Source organism: Ixodes scapularis, unplaced genomic scaffold (genome assembly GCF_016920785.2).
Source record: "Ixodes scapularis isolate PalLabHiFi unplaced genomic scaffold, ASM1692078v2 PGA_scaffold9__187_contigs__length_104089568, whole genome shotgun sequence".
NCBI classification, from domain to species: domain Eukaryota; kingdom Metazoa; phylum Arthropoda; class Arachnida; order Ixodida; family Ixodidae; genus Ixodes; species Ixodes scapularis.
Genome location: NW_024609884.1, coordinates 91,817,267 through 91,836,478, shown reverse-complemented (window position 1 = coordinate 91,836,478; position 19,212 = coordinate 91,817,267). Strand labels below are relative to the sequence as shown.

General features: G+C 49.6%; 1 protein-coding gene across 2 annotated transcripts in view; it reads left to right on the top strand.

Moving 5' to 3' along the window:
* The window catches only part of LOC8041128 (solute carrier family 15 member 1), a 340,827-nt gene that overhangs the window by 293,316 nt on the left and 28,299 nt on the right, over window positions 1–19,212 (top strand). For both annotated transcript variants that reach the window (XM_040218270.3, XM_029975228.3), the window contains 2 exons: window positions 3,182–3,301; window positions 13,537–13,716. In XM_040218270.3, coding sequence (XP_040074204.1) covers window positions 3,182–3,301; window positions 13,537–13,716 — 300 coding nt within the window. The remainder of the gene's footprint in view (window positions 1–3,181; window positions 3,302–13,536; window positions 13,717–19,212) is intronic.

Here is a 19,212-nt window from a genome sequence, read left to right as displayed (position 1 = left end):
AAAGCAGGTGCGTTAATGCCCCATCAATGCTCCTGACAGGTATAGCTTTATTTTCTAAACGATTATCCAGAAAGATGGTATTATTAGAGTGTTTGATTCAATAAACCTTCATTTGAGAGTGCACATCGTATTGTCTACTTCCGTGTCCCAGTTTATTCGGTGCTCTATGTTTAGCACGTACGACTATTTGTACTGAAATGACGTACGAAAACACGCTTCCCTCTTACGCAGACAACTGAAATGCTCTCTACTTAATAAACCCTCATTGGTTCCAAAACACTATGGAATTCGGTTACTCGGTTTCATACAAAACGTCTATGCGGACTCTAAGGTGTGCGCTGACACCTCTACCGTTCACGCAGTCCATCTGCTCCGAAATGACGCCTTAGCGGCTCCGATGTCACACCTCAGCTCTCGCTGTGTTTCACCTTACGAGTTGCGTGAGTGTTTATTTTGTAACTATTCGCCCTCTTTTGTTTTGCAACAAAGTCAGTGGCGACCTTTATAGGGTAGCCCCGGCACTCTTCCTGTTCTCGATTATTAACTAATTTTTTACTCATTATTCTTTTTTCATAAGAGTGTATTAAGTCGGTCATTGCTACAAGTGGCCATTTCCAGAAGATACCGCGTATATTTGATTTCGCAAACACTGCGAAACCCGCCGTCTAGTTCAGAGCCGGAAATAGTTGAGGCTATTTGCACACTGCCGTCACGACGTTTCATCTCACGCGAGCAAGAACAAATACGGCGAGCAGTTGGAGGTATGATTTGCCTTTTTAAACAGGGGGAATCTTGCGCTGTGCTGCGGGAACGATAGCAACGAGTAGGGCACGCAGAGGGCCGCTGCGTGCGCACACACAATTCGATAGCGAGCGTACCTAAGCGCAGCTCGCTGCGTTGCGTGCGTATGACATATGCCTATGCGCAGTGTAGAGCACGCAACGCTAACGCAAAGGCCAAGGTGCTTGCGTTTGCTCCGATACGTAAAACTACAACTCTATTTTCGTCACATACTTTTGACGATCCGAGTCCCTCGTGACCCTATAATTCTAAAGCTCCCGAATCATCGTGGGGCCTAAATATTACGTAGAGTCACGCTAATGATTAACACGCGATACGTTCGGAAGGACATCGAGTGTGTTCTGAGGTCACATGGCAGGGAGAGGCGTGTTTTCTTTTTTACATTTCTGAGAATGATACTAAGAAGATTCTGCTTTGTCGTTTCACACCTTTGGAAAGAAAGAAAAAAAAAAGACCGCATATCCACGCAGTGAATGATGTTGATTGGGGCGAAGCTCTGATGGTGCTGATGGTACTGATTTTATTGTTCATAGGTAGTGCTGATGGTGCTGATTTGTTTTTATTGCTCATAGGTAGTGCTGAGTTCCGGGTTGCGTTTCGACTTCATTATTACTGCTTTATGGTAGGTAAAATGCAGAGCCAGTGGTTCTTCTAGCGGATCAGCTTGGATCCGCTAGAAGCCGTGGGAACGCATCTCCACCGCTTAAGTCAACGGTTCATTGCAGAAAGAGAATGTGTGGTATGGAACGTGGTTACATACACATTTAAGCATTTGACCGCAGCGCGGTCTCATCTATGAACGTTGAGCCAATGCATGCAAAGTTTAACGCGATTATATACGAATTTGACCGCAGCGCCCTCTCCTGTATAGACGTTGAGCGGCTACATGCAACGTTTCATACATGACATCCCCAGCTCTTGAGTTACTACCACATCTCAGAGCCCCGACTCGTCCCATAGTCGTGGCCGAGTAGTTAAGGCGATGGACTAGAAATCCAATAGGGTCTCCCCGCAAAGGTTCGAATCCTGTCGACTGCGAAAACATGTTTTTCTTTTTATGTGAGCACGGACGCCGGCCGGCCGGCCGGCCGGACGGACGGATAGACAAGGCTTGACCCTAAGGAGCTTCGCCCCTAAAAAGAAAATGAGTGAGGATAAAGCAGTTCGTTTAATGAACGCACTCTGACGTCTATTGTTCTTGTTGTAGGTACCGTAAGTTTCGCTACTGTTGGCCACAATATTCGACAGTCAAGCGTGCTATGGTGCCGAGCGGAACTATATGCTTCTTTTTGCTGTAGCATGGATCCCGCTGAAGGCTACCGGATCTAAACAACACTCGATCGCAATTTCGCTTCCATAAAGAGCTCAGACTGTCTGTGGTTTTCAACCACTAGTGTTCCGGGGACCCCTTCTCGATGAACATAAGTGACTGGGGGACCCCATCATTCGTGCGGGAGGAGGGGGTAATAGACGATTACTATAACAAACGTGTAAATGAAGAAAACAAAATGCATCCAAACCAACTTTGAGGCTCCGAAACGGAGAATAAGCAACCCTTCTCCCTCAGTGCACATGGTTAGTACTCAACTCTGTAGGTCAATCAGTATCAGTTAAAAATAAATTTTTACTGCTCTGCTTGATTGACGGTCTAAGTCTTCGGGGAGCCCAAGAAGGACTTCAAGGACCCCAACGGTTCTGCGGACCCCCATTTGAGAACCACTCGTCTAAACAAACGCGCCGACAAGTTGAAAAGGAAAAGCTGTTCAGCGGGAAATTTGTTGAGTCGTAACGTCGAGATGACAATAAAGACAAAGAAAAAATTCAGTAAAGGGGTAACCATTCGCGAATGAGAGATATTTGGCTGTCATTGCGACAAAATTGAGTGAGCTGCGATTGTGCCATCCAGCTTGGAGCCGAGGCGCAGAACTAAACCAGTTTTGCTACTCTATAACTTTTCGACATATTCGTCTGTTACGTCATGAGATATGCAGGCAAATCTCTGCATTAATCACGAGTTCGTTGCTTTCCGTCGTGGTTTGCCTGCGCGTGCTCAGGAGCCGCCTAAGTGTAATGAAAGGTTGAGAGCTCACGATGCTTTGAAGCTTCTACTGCAGACCTTATGTTGCCCCAAACTACTACGCCACGCTCTCGCGCCCGTGCCTTTGTCGGTAATGCAGATTAACGCCCGATCTAATTTAATCCTGAGGGAAACATATGCCTGAAGGACGAGCCACATAAGCATCATGCCTTAGGGTTCTCGGAAGGTTTGATGTTCCAAAAGCCGAGCACTGCGCGTGCTCAGGTTACCAGTCTCCGGTTCCTTCTTTAAAAACGGTCATAAGAGCCGACGGTTATTAAAACATGTTTTTTGTTTTTGCAGAGCCTCGAGGAGCCAGCCATCGCGCCGGGCTTCACTAAAGTGACGTTTGTGAACACCGTACCATGCCCAATCAAAGTTTCTGGTCCTCCAAACTTCGACCACGAGATTGGCGTCGGCATGGTAAGTTTTGTTTCGATAGCAACTGCATGGGTGCGACTGAATTACTCTATTTTTTTCGTTCTTATAGAAAGCGTATCATGTGAACTTCTCATTTGTCTTCAAGTGATTATAATGCTTAGAGTTTGTCGTAGTAGCGAGAGCAATATAAAATTGAATCTTTAAAAATTTTTCTTGCGATCAGCTCCCTCGGCCCAACGCATTTCGATCGAAAACATTTTCGGACTCTTAATAACGCCCGCGTGTCCACTTTCTCGGAGTGCACGTTGCAAGATGGTCACGACAAGATGAGTGGAAGGAGCGCAGCAATCCCAAAAGCCGATTTAACGCAGCACTGCGATGTACGTATGGGCATTGGGGTTGACGTTTTCTCGGCACCATGTCCTTCTATAAAGAAATATTTGGCCTGAAACATATTTATTTTTACTCCTCTTGCGCACGTCTCGCTTTGTAGAGTTATTGGCTCTCCGCATCATTGGTAGGGAAGTATACGCGTAGGTATTTCTTAGAGTGAAATCAGTTAACGATATATTATGGCGCGATGATTTCGGGGTTCGATTATATGAAAGTTTGTGCCGCAGACCAGGTTAGTTCAGAAAAGTGTTTTGAAAATTTGCAGACTATGCTCTACTTGCCTAAAGTTAGTGAAAACTTTTATGTGCGAAACTCGGGCGTCAACTTTTCCGCAGAGCATTAGGAGGGCGAGCTTGAACCATCTGCGAAAAGAACCAAGCTAATGGGAAGGCACCGCCAACGGTTAAAGTAAATAAAAAAAAATTAAAAAAAAGCTTTTTTTAGTTGGTACATTGCAGGTGACGTCCACATGGTCAGGATCACAACGCAGAGCGCACTTCCGAGGCCTAACGTAAACCGTGCTTTCATGCTCTTGGGTTCCTTCTGTAAATTTTCACAACTCGTTTCTTTGTGCTCCGCGGTAAAATAAACGCGAGGAGTTTATTTTTCTTTTTTTCGCAAGACTCCACGCTATGTAACAATAAAAAAAAGTGTGATCATATAAATATTTTATTCTTGACTTTATGGGCGTTTAAGCGAATAATATGTAGGTCGTTTTGGGAGCTACAAATTGTGGCTGAGGAGAATAAAAACTGACGTTCTATTTCACTCCGACTCCTTTGCAAAACTTGATGACGAAGTTGTGGGGATCGCATTGCTGGCGTTGTCAACAATGCCATATTGCCGCGCGCAGGGTCACGGACTTGTAGAAAGTTCTCGTTCATTCTTGCTGCGGACATAAATATCGTTCATCCTTGTTTTTGTTGTTCTAGAAAGTGCTTGTTCATTCTCGCCCCGAGCGCGCTACGCTCGAACCTTCTCCGCCGAATCTTCGAAATAGTGACTCACTCTAGATAAGAGGCCGCCCGCGACCTTGTCGAGTCAGTTTCGCCCCAGCGCTCGACTCTGCTGTCTCGCCGACCTCGACGCTCGCGACGCTTTGTTATTATTTTCTATTCTCTTTTTGTTTTGGCACAAGTTCGCCACATTAGACGTTTAGTTCTTCCTGTTTATTTATTGTTATTCTGGTCACCACCCGTGACATTTTGGTGGAGGTGCGGGGTACCGCATGCCTGTGCAGCGTTCCCCTCCAAGATCCCGCAGTGCAAGTCCGGTACCAAGCCCAGTGAGAAGACCACTCCCCGCGGAATCCGAAACTCGGACCAGCCGGCGCATCAAGGGAGAGGATCCTGAATACGGTTTGCTACTGGACAAGCCCAAGCCGTAGAAGACGACGATGGCCGACCAGGCGCAGGCCCCGGCTGCTCCTGCCGTCGTATACCTGCCCGTCGCACCCAAAACTCCGACGCCGTTCCACGGAGACGCACACGAGGACATCGAGGACTGGCTGCAACACTATGAACGGGTGGCCCGCCATAACGGGTGGTCAGCCGAGCACTGCTTGCAGAACCTTTACTTTTCGATGGAAGGAACTGCGAGGCACTGGTTGGAAAACCACGAGGCTTCTTTGACGTCGTGGGAGGTGTGCAAGCAAGAATTGAAGAAGACGTTTGCCTGCCAACACCGACGTGAGAGGGCCGAAGATCTCCTGCGAACAAGGACCCAAGACCTACATGAGAGCGTCACCAGCTTCGTTGAGGATGTTCTCCGCCTGAGCGCCCGCGCCGATCCTCAGGCTACCGAGGAGAAGAAGCTGCACCACTTGATGAGGGGTGTGAAAAGTGAGATATTCGGCGGCCTCATTCGCAATCCCCCGACAACCGTCGACGGGTTCGTCACGGAGGCGACGAATATGGAACGAGCCCTACAAGCACGCGCCAGACACTACCAGCGACACCCCGGCGTAACCACTCTGGCGACATCCGGATCCGACCTTGGCACCACCCTCCCCGGCATCCGTGAAATTATCCGTGAAGTCGTCCAGGAGGAACTCAAGAAGCTCCTGCCCGCTGCAGTACGCCCGGCCTCACTCTCCATCGCCGAGGTTGTGCGGGAAGAAGTCCAGAGAACCTTCCAGAAAGAGGCTCCCGTCGTCGTGGCAGCCCCCGAGGAGCCCACGTTGACTTACGCCGCAGTGGCTCGACGGCCACCACCTCCTCCTCGTCGCACCTATGTCGCGCCGCCCCGACGTCAGTCTCCTGCGCCGCAGCACGACCGACACCACGACGACCAGGTCCAGTACGCCTGCCCGGAGCCTCGCGCACCCCGCAAGACCGACGTGTGGCGAACGCCCGACCGACGCCCTCTGTGCTTCCATTGCGGGGAAGCGGACCACACCTACCGCCGATGCCCATACCGACGACTCGGGCTTCGCGGGTTCCACCCGAACGACCCGCGACCCCGTTATGGTGAACGCCCTCGGGAGATCGACGAGTACCTGCGACGACCTCAGTCCCCCGAGCCTACGTCCCGCCGAGAGTTCCGGTCGCCGTCGCCACGACGTCCAGCTTCGCCGATGCACCGACCCCGACGTGAAAGCCTGTCGCCCCTCGCTCCTCGCCGGGGAAACTATTCGCGGCAACCCCTGGAGGTGGAGTTGCCGAAGACGACCGACGCCAAGATCCTCCACGAACGTCGGAGGGCCCCCACTCGAACGCTACCAGAGATCGAAACCACGCCCCTGCAACGGTGTCCAATAACCTAAACGTCGTCATCGACGGCCACGACGCATTAGCGCTCGTGGACACTGGAGCAGACTACTCAGTCTTGAGTGGGAGGCTCTCCCGCCGCCTTCGGAAAGTCACGACGCCGTGGGATGGACCTCAGATACGAACCGCCGGAGGGCACCTCGTCACACCGGTCGGGAGATGCACTGCTCGCGTCGAGATCCACGGTGAGACGTGCCCTGTCAAGTTCGTCGTTCTGCAAGACTGTTCGAGGGACGTTATCCTCGGAATGGACTTTCTCTGCGAGTATGGCGCCGTCATCGACCTCGGAGCAAACCGGCTGACGCTTCGAAAACCTGCTCCACCACAGGAGGACCCCAAAGTGACGTCATCCGCGGTACGAGTCCTCGCAAACCACGTGAACCTACCGCCGCAGTCAAGTGTTTTCGTACCCGTCGGGGTCGATGAGACTTTCTGTGGCGACGTTTTGCTCGAAGGAAGCCTCCAGTTGCTTCTAGGAAGAGGGATCGGCATCGCAAGAGGCGTCACGGAGCTCCAAGACGGACGCACTACTGTCGCACTCGTAACGAACTTCCGACAGGAGGCCCAGCACCTTACGAGAGGCACCGCCGTGGGCCACGCCGAGGAACTCCCGGACGCAGCCGCAATCGCCGGAATATCAGAAGACCTCTCTTCGTGGCCACCTAAGACAACGCCGCCTTCGCAGTTTGACATCGACCCAACCCTGCCTACCCCACAACGACGACAACTCAGTGACCTTCTCGCCGAGTTCAATGAGTGCTTCTCCACGTCGTCAAAGGTGCGCCAAACGACCGTTGCGAAACATCGAATTGTCACTGAAGACAACGCGCTTCCTGTGCATCGGTCGCCGTACCGTGTTTCCGTGAAAAAAAGAGGTCATCCAGAAGCAGGTCCAAGAAATGCTCGATGACGATATTGTCCAGCCCTCAAGCAGCCCGTGGGCTTCACCGGTAGTCCTGGTGAAAAAGAAAGACGGGACTCTTCGGTTCTGCGTGGACTATCGCCGACTCAACGCCGTAACGAAAAAGGATGTCTACCCGCTGCCACGCATCGACGACACTCTGGACAGGCTGCGCCATGCCCGATACTTTTCGTCGATGGACCTGAAGAGTGGGTACTGGCAGATCGAGGTCGACGAACGGGATCGTGAGAAGACTGCCTTCGTCACGCCGGACGGACTGTACGAATTTAAAGTGATGCCGTTCGGACTGTGCACAGCACCGGCGACGTTCCAGCGCGTAATGGACACCGTTCTTTCCGGCTTGAAATGGCAAAGCTGCCTCGTCTATCTCGACGACGTCGTGGTATTCGCAAGCGACTTCGACGAGCACCTGAGACGTTTGCGAGCCGTGCTACAGGCTATCCAGAATGCTGGACTGACACTAAAGCCGTCAAAATGTCGGTTCGCTTACGGCGAGCTCAAATTCCTGGGCCATGTCGTGAGTGCTCAGGGTGTAAGCCCTGATCCTTCCAAGACATCTGCTGTTGCAGAATTTCCCAAGCCATCAGACAAGAAAGCCGTAAGAAGATTTCTTGGACTGTGCGCTTACTACAGGCGTTTTGTTCGCGATTTTGCCAAGATTTCTGCACCGCTCCCGCATCTGACCAAGGACGACGTGAACTTCCAGTGGGGGGAGGAGCAAGAACAAGCGTTCAACGGACTGAGGGAAAGACTCCAGTCTCCCCCTATCCTCGGACACTTCGATCCATCAGCGGAAACGGAAGTTCACACGGACGCCAGCAACGCCGGACTCGGCGCGCTACTCGTCCAAAGACAAGACGGAGCAGAGAGGGTGATCGCTTACGCAAGCCGGGCACTGTCCAAGGCAGAGAAAAATTACTCGACGACCGACAAGGAATGTCTCGCTGTCATCTGGGCGTTAACCAAGTTCCGCCCGTCCCTGTACGGGATCCCGTTTCGCGTTGTCACGGACCACCACGCTCTCTGTTGGCTCGCCAACCTCAAGGACCCGTCAGGACGCATCGCTCGCTGGAGTCTGCGACTGCAAGAATTCGACGTGGCCATTGTGCATAAGTCTGGCCGCAAGCATAACGACGCCGACTGTTTGTCTAGGGCCCCAGTCGAATCTCCTCCCTGAAGCTCTGGCGACGACGACGACGCCCGTTTTCTCGGTGCAGTGACAGATGCCGACATGGGAGCACTTCAACGAGACGACCCGGAACTTCTTGCTGCGGACATAACTATCGTTCATCCTTGTTTTTGTTGTTCTAGAAAGTGCTTGTTCATTCTCGCCCCGAGCGCGCTACGCTCGAACCTTCTCCGCCGAATCTTCGAGATAGTGACTCACTCTAGATAAGAGGCCGCCCGCGACCTTGTCGAGTCAGTTTCGCCCCAGCGCTCGACTCTGCTGTCTCGCCGACCTCGACGCTCGCGACGCTTTGTTATTATCTTCTATTCTCTTTTTGTTTTGGCACAAGTTCGCCACATTAAACGTTTAGTTCTTCCTGTTTATTTATTGTTATTCTGGTCACCACCCGTGACAATATCCAGGATTTTGTTTTCAAGATTTGCGATCATCCCGGTGACAGAAAAACAAACAAAAAAACACTAACACGCCAATTTTTTTTTTTTTGCTTTTTGTTAGGCGATTTATTATGCTGTCAGGGCACTACTCAATCAATATTTTGCTGCAGAGTCACGTATCTTTTTAATAAAGGAAGAAAACTTACTGCTCCGACACCGAAACTGAACCATGACCATGGAGTTTCATGGCCGACTACACGTACCAAGGAGGAGGGGGTCGCCGGAAGTCATGTGGCTACCGCTGCACAGTCGCTGCCCAGTTTCTTATATGTTCCCCCGCTTCTCTGGCGTGTGTAGCAGACGACAACGAAGTTGCGTGCGCCGTTTGTCGTGCGACTGGTTTGAACTTATTTCCCTTCCGCTCGCTATTCTGCGCTCGAAGGTTGATTGTCCGGTAGCGAAAAACAGTTCCGAAGTATCGGTCCAACGTCCGTCCTAATGTAGGTGTGTAGTGCGCCCCCGTCGCGTCGTCCAGCCTGCGGTACGTCGCCATATTAAGAATGACCTAACACATGTACCGTAAGCTGTGAAAAAAAAAATTGTTTTTTTTTCTCTCATCGTATTTGAAGCTTCTTGGAAGCCACAAAAAAAGGGGGAAAAAAAGGGGGTTTATATTCTTTTCCATTTTTAATAGTGAATGTGTGCCTTAGATGACCCACGACTTTGAATATATTTGGTACGCTGTAGTTGGAACGACATGCTACCATGGAAAAGGGAGTGAGCGCTCCTGAAACCGGTCAATTGTTGACCGGCTCTTTTCGGGCGGAAAGAAAACGAATTTCGAATCGCTAGTTGTGTTCTGGGTAGTAGGGTCCCAAAAAAAACCTCGGCGAGGATAACTGCCCGGTCGGTGCCCCTGGAAATGCGGCTCATACCGTGGACACGAGCTCTGCATCAGCATTCCATTTCGGCTCTTGACAATCAATAGAGAGTTTTAGAATAGCGCACGCTAAAGCTTTGCGTACGCAAAGAATAGCGTCGTCACCACTGCGCATGTGCCGAACGCTGACCACGTTTTGCGCTTTGCGTGCGCTATTTTAGCGTACGATATTTTTCGGAAATTGCGGGCGTACGCAAAGCGTCTTTGCGCTTCTCCAAGGAGGATTTGTAATGAGAAGTTGGCTAAAGCCAAGACGAGGACCATTAAAAATGGCGGCTCCCCGGACCATGGCTGCGGCCGCTTCGGCGGCGCCCTGAGCGCAACGTCGGCGACATCCTTACGACTGCGATGTTCAATACGGGACGACATTGGACTCGGTTCGGAAAACCCAGTAAGATGGCCAACGACCCCCGGCAACTTGATGCTTGCGACGCGCAAACATTTCTCGGCGAAGGTACGATGTGCGGAGGTCAGTACACGAGAAATCTCTTGCCGAGGCGACGCAAGCGGACACGACCGCGGTCGACCGGTCGCGCCGCATTCTCATGTTTAAACAAAACTAAAGTGTTACTCTGAACCAAAAAAACTTTTTTTTTTTCTCAAGTTACAGCATTCGTGCGTTAAATAAAAATTTGGACTGTATCTTGGTGGCGTTGGAAGCGCTAGAGAGGCTTGGGCTTTTGCGTCGTGGCGGAGAAACCCTATTCTAAACCTCTCTCGCGTAGCGCGCGCTAACGCAAGCGCTAAATTTAGCGCCAGCGTGCGCTAAAATTGCGTACGTTATTCTAGAACTCCCTAATGACTCATCATGCATTCGTGTAGCGGCTCGTGCCCATTGATAACGGGAATAGCTGAATCGTAACTATATGTGGAACTCAGCGCGTGCTCTGTGCTTTTCCCGCCGCAGCACGTGGCTAGGACAAACATAGGCTATATGAATGCGATCATAGCGCATCGAATCGAGCAGGGACTACCGCACGGCAGCCTGTCTTCCTACGTCTTTCTCTTCTACTCATTTGCTACCATTCAAAACAGTCAAATGTCGATTCGATGCGCTACGGTCGCATCCATGCAAACGCAGCCATTGGCGGCATATAATCTGATCCAGGTCACGTGGCCGCCTGTTCTGGCTGCACGTTGAGTCAAGAATGCTGCTTGTTTTTTTTCTTTTAATTTTTGTTTGCGACTATTATTGCCTAGAGAGAGAGAGAGAGAAAAAAAAAAGAACCAGCGCTTGTTCCATACTTTAGGAATGTCAAGGAATAATTCTAAGCGGCAGTTGCCGAAACTACAAACAATTGTTGCATTGCCCCTTTAAAGGAGCGATGCAACAATTTTTGTGCTTTGCGCAAATACCGCTTAAAACGGATCCATAACGTTAGTGACCTATGAAACACGCGTTCGCTTTTCACCCCACGCAATAGAAGACCCAGAAAAAAATTGAAAAAACAACAAGCACCGTTCACCCCCTCAACTCGCAGCCAGAACAAGCGGCCACGTGATCTGGAGCCGATTATATGCCGCCAGTGTTGATCATAGCCACGCGCTGGGGTTGGCAAAGCGCAGGACACGCGCTGAGTTCCAGACATTGTTATGGCTCGGCTGTTGTCGTCGTTGCAGCGATTGGACACGGGTCATTACCCGAATGCTTCTCGAGCTGGCAATTATCACGAGCCCAAGTCGAGTGCCCACGCAATGCTCGGGTCCAATCTATGAGCCGCATTCAAATATCGTCACTTGGGTGTACTGCGATCCCCACGTTACGTCATCAAATTTTGCAAAGGAGAGATTGAATGAAAATGATCGCTTTTGTCCTTGAAATTACACCGCAACAAAGGAGTTTCTTGGCCAGTGGCGTTGCGTGTGAGTATCCTTCAGTCCCAGGTGTGCCAGTAAGCTCGTGTCAAGTGAAAAACATTCCAATTGAATATCGTTGCACTGCTCCTTTAAAAGAATAGACACTTGGCCAAGCTACCCATACACCAAGGAGAATTCTGAGAACACGCACTCCACGCGCTCGACTTATCAGCATGCAAGACTCGAAGTATTCAAAATAAAGCGTTAACAAACGCACGTCAAAAGTGCCATTTGCTTTCGGTTTTTGCTTTAGAAGAGTTACCCCTGCAGACGTTAGTACGTGCAGTGCGTGTAACTGCACTCGCAGCATGGTCCAAGGTGTTCGGGTGATTTCCGAGAGGCTTATTGAAATGCTTAAAAGAGCAAAGCAACCATTTTTTGCACTGTCAGTAAATAACGCTTAGACTAACTCTTTGACATTCGTATCCTATAAAACATGCGTGAGCTTTTTTTTTCTCTCCACGGAATGGCAGTCACAGAAAAGAATCGAGAAAAACGAGCAGCGTTCACCGCCTCAAACCGCAGCAAGAACAAGCCGTCACGTGATTTGCAGCCGACTATATGTATGCCGCAAATGTTTATCGTAGCCCCGTGCTAGGGTTGAGAAAACACGGGGTACAGGCTGAGTTACACATAGGCTGTGTTCCAAATCTTACCCAAATGGATCCGAGTTACTCTGGCGGATCGTATCACGTGACAGCACAGATTGAAAAACGCTGAACGCGGGTAGGTTTTAAAACGCCTAGGGTACAAAACCCTTCCCCTGGAGTAAGATCGAGTAAATTTTGGAACACGGCCATAATGTTAGTTGCACACACTACCTAATAGACCGATCTTACTAAGCGTTCGGCGCATTTGTGAAGCCACCATAACTTTAGTTCACAGGAGGCAGGCGGCAGTGCCCGAAACATCTCGTGCCATGCGCGCGCAGGCCTCCAGCGAGGTTGTGGCACGTGCAGAAAGACTAAAGTTCCCTCGATGCATTGCGGCAGCGGTGGCGTAGCTAAACTGACTGGTGAGATCGGTCTATTGCATGTGGATGCCTTGATTGTCACGAGCCCAAATCGAATGCTCCAGCAGTGCTTATGCCCGCTGTATGAGCCGCATTTAAATATCGTCACCGTGGAGATCGCAAGCTTGATGACGAAATCCCGCGGATCGCATTGTTTACAACACCAGCAATGCGATCCCCAGAACTTCGTCATCTAGTTCTGCGAAAGAGATACTGAAAGGAAGCGTCCGCTTATATACTTGAAATTACGAGGCAGCAAAGAAGCTTCAGGGTCAGTAGCATTGCCTGTGAGTATACTTGTTTCATAGTAGCACCAGTAAATTTATGTAAAGTGGAAGCATTCCTACCCAAATTTGTTGCATGGCCCTTTTAAATACCTTTGCAGCACTTTGCAGCAAAGCGTCTCTCGGCACGCTCAGTGCCATATTTGTGCACTGGGAAAGCGCACTTGGCCAAGAAAGTCGTGAGCGAGCAGTCGACGGGTTGTAATTTAATCTGACGTGGGCTGTGATTTTTGCTGACCATGAAATACGTCCATTATTTTGTTTCTGTGAGCTGTCTGGCGCGTGCCGAAGACAAGAACTTCCAAGATTCATTTGACACAATCAGATATGTAGTGCATAGATGATTATTGGTTTCATCACGCTAAGATATAAGAATAAAATGGCGGACTAACGGCACAATAAAACACCATATATAGTGTAGATTTTAATTCATATCCGCCTATTTACGCATCCTCGTTGACAGCCTTTGGAGACTTACCAGGTACACAAAGAAGTGCTTGTAACGTTGCTCGTGTGTGCGTGCTTCCTTGATTCCCAGATTCACGTCGAGAAAACGCTTCCAGCTTTGACGGAGACTTCGTTCAGTGTCAACAGAGGTCCATCCTGCCCGTCCACGTTGCAAGAAGCCACTGTCAAGTTCACCTTTGAGGAGAAGAAAGCGTTCGCTGTGGTATTTTCTTTGGATGTCAGTGACCCAACGAAGATCGTCGCTTCCCAGGTAAGAAACAGAAGTTTGAGGACTAACGTCTTAAGAAACACATGGCGTGGCTTATTAACAGAGAACGGGTTTGGAGACTTTCAAGCTCGAGCGCCACTAAAAAGCATTGCACGCAGACCCACCTGTGAAACTCAGTCCATAGCAGGCAATGCATAAGCATCCAAATAAAAGCCATGCTCCGCTATAATTAAATATAAGTAATTATTTGTTATAATTATGTACTTTTAATTGCGTACTTTTAACTGAGCATGGCTTCCATTTGCGAGATTTATCAATCGACTCGGTGGGAATCGAACCCCGGACCGTGCGATCCGCAGCCCGATGCTTTTGGTACGCGCCAAAATGAGGATATGAAAGGGAGCGCAAGCAGCGCGACTAAGTATGATTCAGGGGATCTACGTCGGCGCGCACAAGTGACTTCCGAATGATGAAGCGTAACTCCCCATGTGATCACACGACCTCACGAGGCGGATCATAACGCACAAACCAACGTTACAAAAACAATTCTGTTTGGGAAACTGCCATAGATCCTAACTTTGAAAAAGTTTCTCCGATCCGTACTCGACAACCGAACTATGGTGCCTGGAACGCGTCTCCGACTGGTGTGTTTACCACATCCAAAAAAGTAGACCCTCGATTTCCGCCTGATGACATCATGAAAGTGTCATGCTGTTGCCGGTCGCGCTCCTGGTGGTGTCCCAGCAACGGTGGTTTAGGTGGCAGACGCCTGTTCTGCGGCAGGTCGCTCTCCAATGTGACAGTTCACGGAAGCTTCGGCAGCCACAAGTTGGGACGCCCTGACGGCAGTCACTCACGCGTTCGCTTGTGCTTTTCGCTAGCATTTCTATGACCAACCGCCAGGATTGTGACATGCAACAGCATGACACTCTAGTTTTTGTGACGTCATTTGTCGCCACTTCGGGACCACTTTTAATGTATGGGCACCATAGGACGCTAAACACACCAGTCGGAGACGCTCTCCAGGCACCATAACCAAACAAAAGGCGGTTGCAACGCCGCCATTCCTCCTGTAGCGGCCACTCCGGGAACTGCACGGCTGCGTCGCCCAAAGGCTGGTGGCGCCATCTCGCAGTGCCATTTTGCAGTAGCAATATATAGGCTTCTTGCACTGATGTCACATCGCATACTTTTGAACACCATGTAAAAGGATCAGAGGGAAGCTACTTTTGTAAGAATTTTGAGTGACAGGTTAATCTTCTACAGTCTTCTGGGAGGAGAATAGCGACGCCTGTGCAAATCCGGGAGGCACAAAGGAGGATCCTGATAAGATGGGAGCTCCTTCTTTCCGTTTTCTCTGGAGGTCATCGGAAGTGAAGCCATGTGCAAGCCACGTATAACAGCTTTCATATTTTGACTCGTCGCTAAAGGGCGCCGGTGTTATCGTATCCAGTTTGGTCTCGGTGGATGCAAGCGGTCCGGGTTTCCAGGATGAGTTTCCGAACTGAGTGTTACAACAACGTTGTCGCAAACGAATAGCTCAGTGGGCGTATGACATCGTGACTTCACACAGCAGGTAATAGGCGTTTTCTGTTTCCTGTCGTTCTCAGTCACGTGAGCTCTGTCTCTCGTATGCGGAACGAAAAAATATTAAAACGCTTCAACCAGGCATATGCCATAAAAAATAGGTGAGGCAAAACAAGAACGTGTGATAATTACGCATTTTTCGTAAACACCTTCCAGCGGCGTGGAGAAATCAAAACGATGTTTTACCGCATTTCAGAATTTACGTCATTCAAGATGGCTGCGCCCTTGTGGAAAGGGTCTATAGACCTTTCCAGCGGCTGTCTCGAACGAGTTTACAGCGCGCGGTCCTGGTTCTGAGAGTACGTCAGTGTTGCCCGACTGCGCTGGGCTGTGGGTTTTCCCGTCAGTAGGCTGTGGCAGCCTGCGTAGGCGCAATTCCGGGTGCTGGTGGCGGCTAAATTGCCTCCTTTTACTTGTTGCTTTGTGTTCTATGGCGAAGAGAATTTCTCGATGTTTTTAAGAAAACATTGCACTATTTTTGGGAACAAAAACAAACAAATTAAAGCTATTTTTGGTGAGTCCGTGCGCGAGAGAACATATGCAACTAGAATGTTTGTTTCATTTTATGTTGATTTTTTTTACGGCACCATACACTCAGCCGTGTCAATCTACAAAGGTCTTAACTGCCGAAGATATTTGAGCACACCACAGGATAGCCGAACTGCATGGGTATTTCCCGCTCACAACATGAAATTCAACGAGTCTCATTAATCGAACAACATATAATGTACCTACCCCACGGTGCCGCGTTATCCAAACAGGATTTGAGAGAGGTATCCAATAACACAGCATATCCACTATACAGTGTTGACGATAGTCACTGCACGCCGATCGGACAGAATCCGGCTTGTCTGGAGCAAGGCATGTAGTTGGGCTAGTTGGTGGTACATAATGTTTGGAGGGAACAGCGCAAAAAGGACGTAGGACGAGGTCGAAGAAACACACAGACAAGGCCCTGACTTACAACTGAAAGTTTATTGCTCTGAAGAAAGAGAAATAAACACAGAAAGGAGGAAGGGGAGAGAGCAAACAAATCAAACCAATAACATGCGGCATCACCCACGCCCACGCTCCGTCACACGAACCTGCCACACTTTCTTAGAAAATCCACCTCGTCATTTGCAAGGGCAACCGAAGGAGCGCTCACACTCGTGTCAGCTCCGATAGCCGCGATAAAATATGCTTCGTCTATCTCCCTCGCAGTTTTGTTTTTGTGACGAGGCAAAATCTTTATGTCACGCAATGACGGCGTGCAGCCACACCTGTCACAATGAACCGCTAGGTTTCCTGAGGGCGAGGAACGCAAAGAAAGGGAATGTTCTCTTGCCCTTACGTTAACACAACGCCCCGTTTTGAGCAATATACACCCTGCCGCAGGACAGGGGGATCTGGTACACGACCCCGCTTACACAGGCGACGTACGGGGTGCGATGTTTGACGTCGCACACAACGGAAGGGCGTCCTTCTCTACTAACAGCAGCACAAAGGTGTGAAAGCTTACGCTGACTTACAACTTTCAGTTGTAAGTCAGCGCCCTGTCTGTGTGTTTCTTCGACCTCGTCCTACGTCCTTTTTGCGCTGTTCCCTCCAAACATTTTGTCTGGAGGCCCGTTTTGAAGGCAGTGCTTTTTTACACAGCACCAAAACAAATGAACGAACGTGTCTACTCCGTCCCCATACCCCGGACCCCATCAGATATTTCTCGCCAAGACCAGGAACATAGCCGAGAAGGCTTTTAGGAGATTCTCTCAACGGAAATAATCCTCGAAGAACGTAGAACGGCCCGCGTCGCGGGCTGCTTAACGTTTGCTCTCTTCATTCGTTTCCTGCATAGGCCGAGCAGGCTACGAGCCCTGGTATTTATTGGTTCTCACAGTGGCAGATAACACAAAACACCTAATCATCCTAATAAAGTAAACACTTTCAAGAAAAGCCGGCGAACTCCGAATGCACAATGCAGGTGGGTAGCCGCGCTGACCGGGTTTCCACAGCTCAGGTGGGTGGCAGAGATTTCTGGCTGAAAGGGGTCGCTCGAGTCGCAAAATGGTGGCAGCCAGAGACCTCTTTTTGGAAAGGTCTATGGATAGCGTAGCGGGCGTTATAATTCTCAAACCCCTTGATGTGCTGGTTTCTACGTTGCAAGTGGCGTGAAATCAGCGAATACATGAGACCCGCGCCTCGTGTAGCTCTTGGACGCAAATGGTATGTTAAACAACTGAAATTAACTACCCTTGGAAGCGAATGGCGTTGCAGCATTTGCTTGAGGCACGTGTTTTGGGCGTTCGCAGAACAATGCATGTCGGTGCTTAGAAGAAACGCGAAACGTGAATTTTATCAAGGGGCTTTAGGGGTAAAACCTCTAACCCTCTCGATTACTTCAGCTGTCACGAGCTGGTAGCTTAAACAGACTTTGCAATCCCAATGCACGCATTCAAGAGCAATAACATCGATCATACAGCTTTAATGGGTTTTACCTGTTTGTGTTGCACAAGCGAGTTCGTTTTTGTCATTAACACTGGACTGTACCTGCTAAAATGCTTCGGTGGTGCAGGTTCTTTTTGTAACTGCAAATAATAATTAACAAATTTATTAAGGCACTACGCGCAATCCAATCTTGTAAAGGCAGGTACCGCAAGCCCATCGTGCTAGCCCTCAGGGAACTACACGCAACCTCGGAAGAAGCAGAACTCAATGAATATTCTTATTAATGCATACTGCTCAGATACTTTACTCCCAAATAAATGATACTTGTCTTGATGCTTCTGATAAACTTGAGCGGCACATGAGTGTGTCGTTAATGCAAGAATCTGGAACCACCCAAAGCTTCTTTTAACCAAGTTTAACAAATCATAAAGCACGCGTAATATATCCAACCGGCAACGGCCAGGCGGCGCCAGCAGAGTGAGCCCACGGTTACACCCGGTCTCGTTGTACCTTGGCAAAAGGTGAACACTGTGCCCAACATTACGTTCCGACTGCTTCGATACGCGCTAGGTATGGACCTTTGCAAGAATCGCCTTCTACGCGGTATATCAGACGCTGCGCATGCGTCCACAGCTCAGTGACTCGGCATTTTTCATCTGGGTGATAAGCGATTCAAAAGTCTATATATTCTGTTCCCCCGGGATTACCAGAATGCTCAAGAAAAGTTTTATCTTCTCTGAAGTAAGGCTCTGAATGACACTGAAAATTTGGGCATGAGGACTTGTTGTCAATGCTTCAGTTAAAAGAGACGAAAGCATGTACAGTCACGATCAGAAGTAACTAAGAACACGGGAGCGGTGGCCCGACTGCATTGCAGCGCAATCTAGCCGCGCTCGTGGGAACTGATAAGAGAGTACGCGCATGCGTGCATGCCGCCGCCGATGGCCCCTCTGCTCACCTCGACCTATTCCTTTACCGGAGGTTCTAATCGTTCCTTATCGCTTCTGGGACGCAACGCTACGTCCCCGATGGCGCTGCAAGCAGACAGCGGGCACGCTTTCCACCCTTGAAGGCATCCTGGTGCAGAGAGAAACCGAAAGACTGCTGTCCCACTAAAATATGCTCTCTGATATCTTATCTCGACAAAAATAAAATAAAAACGCGGTTCGTTGCTTGGAACCTATGGCCTTTGTCAACTTCGTGTGTCATTTTCTGCAGCTGGCGTTGCTATCTACTCGAGAACAATATAAAGATATTTTTTTTTACGTAGCGATGCGTCACGCCATTAGCGTTTGCCGCGTCATTGAACCAGCACCGATCCGCTTCAGATGATTCTGATAGTGCACCCGTTTTCTCAGTTCGCGCTCGCAGGGAGCGTCCTCGTAACGCTGTCGGACGCTATCAGCGCCATCACGTGTCGTATCTGAGAAGAAGCGAAAGATTATCTTGATCTCCGGTAAAAGAAATAGATAGAGCTGCGCAGAGGGACTGTCGGCGCTGGCATGAACGCATGCGCTTAGTCTCCTA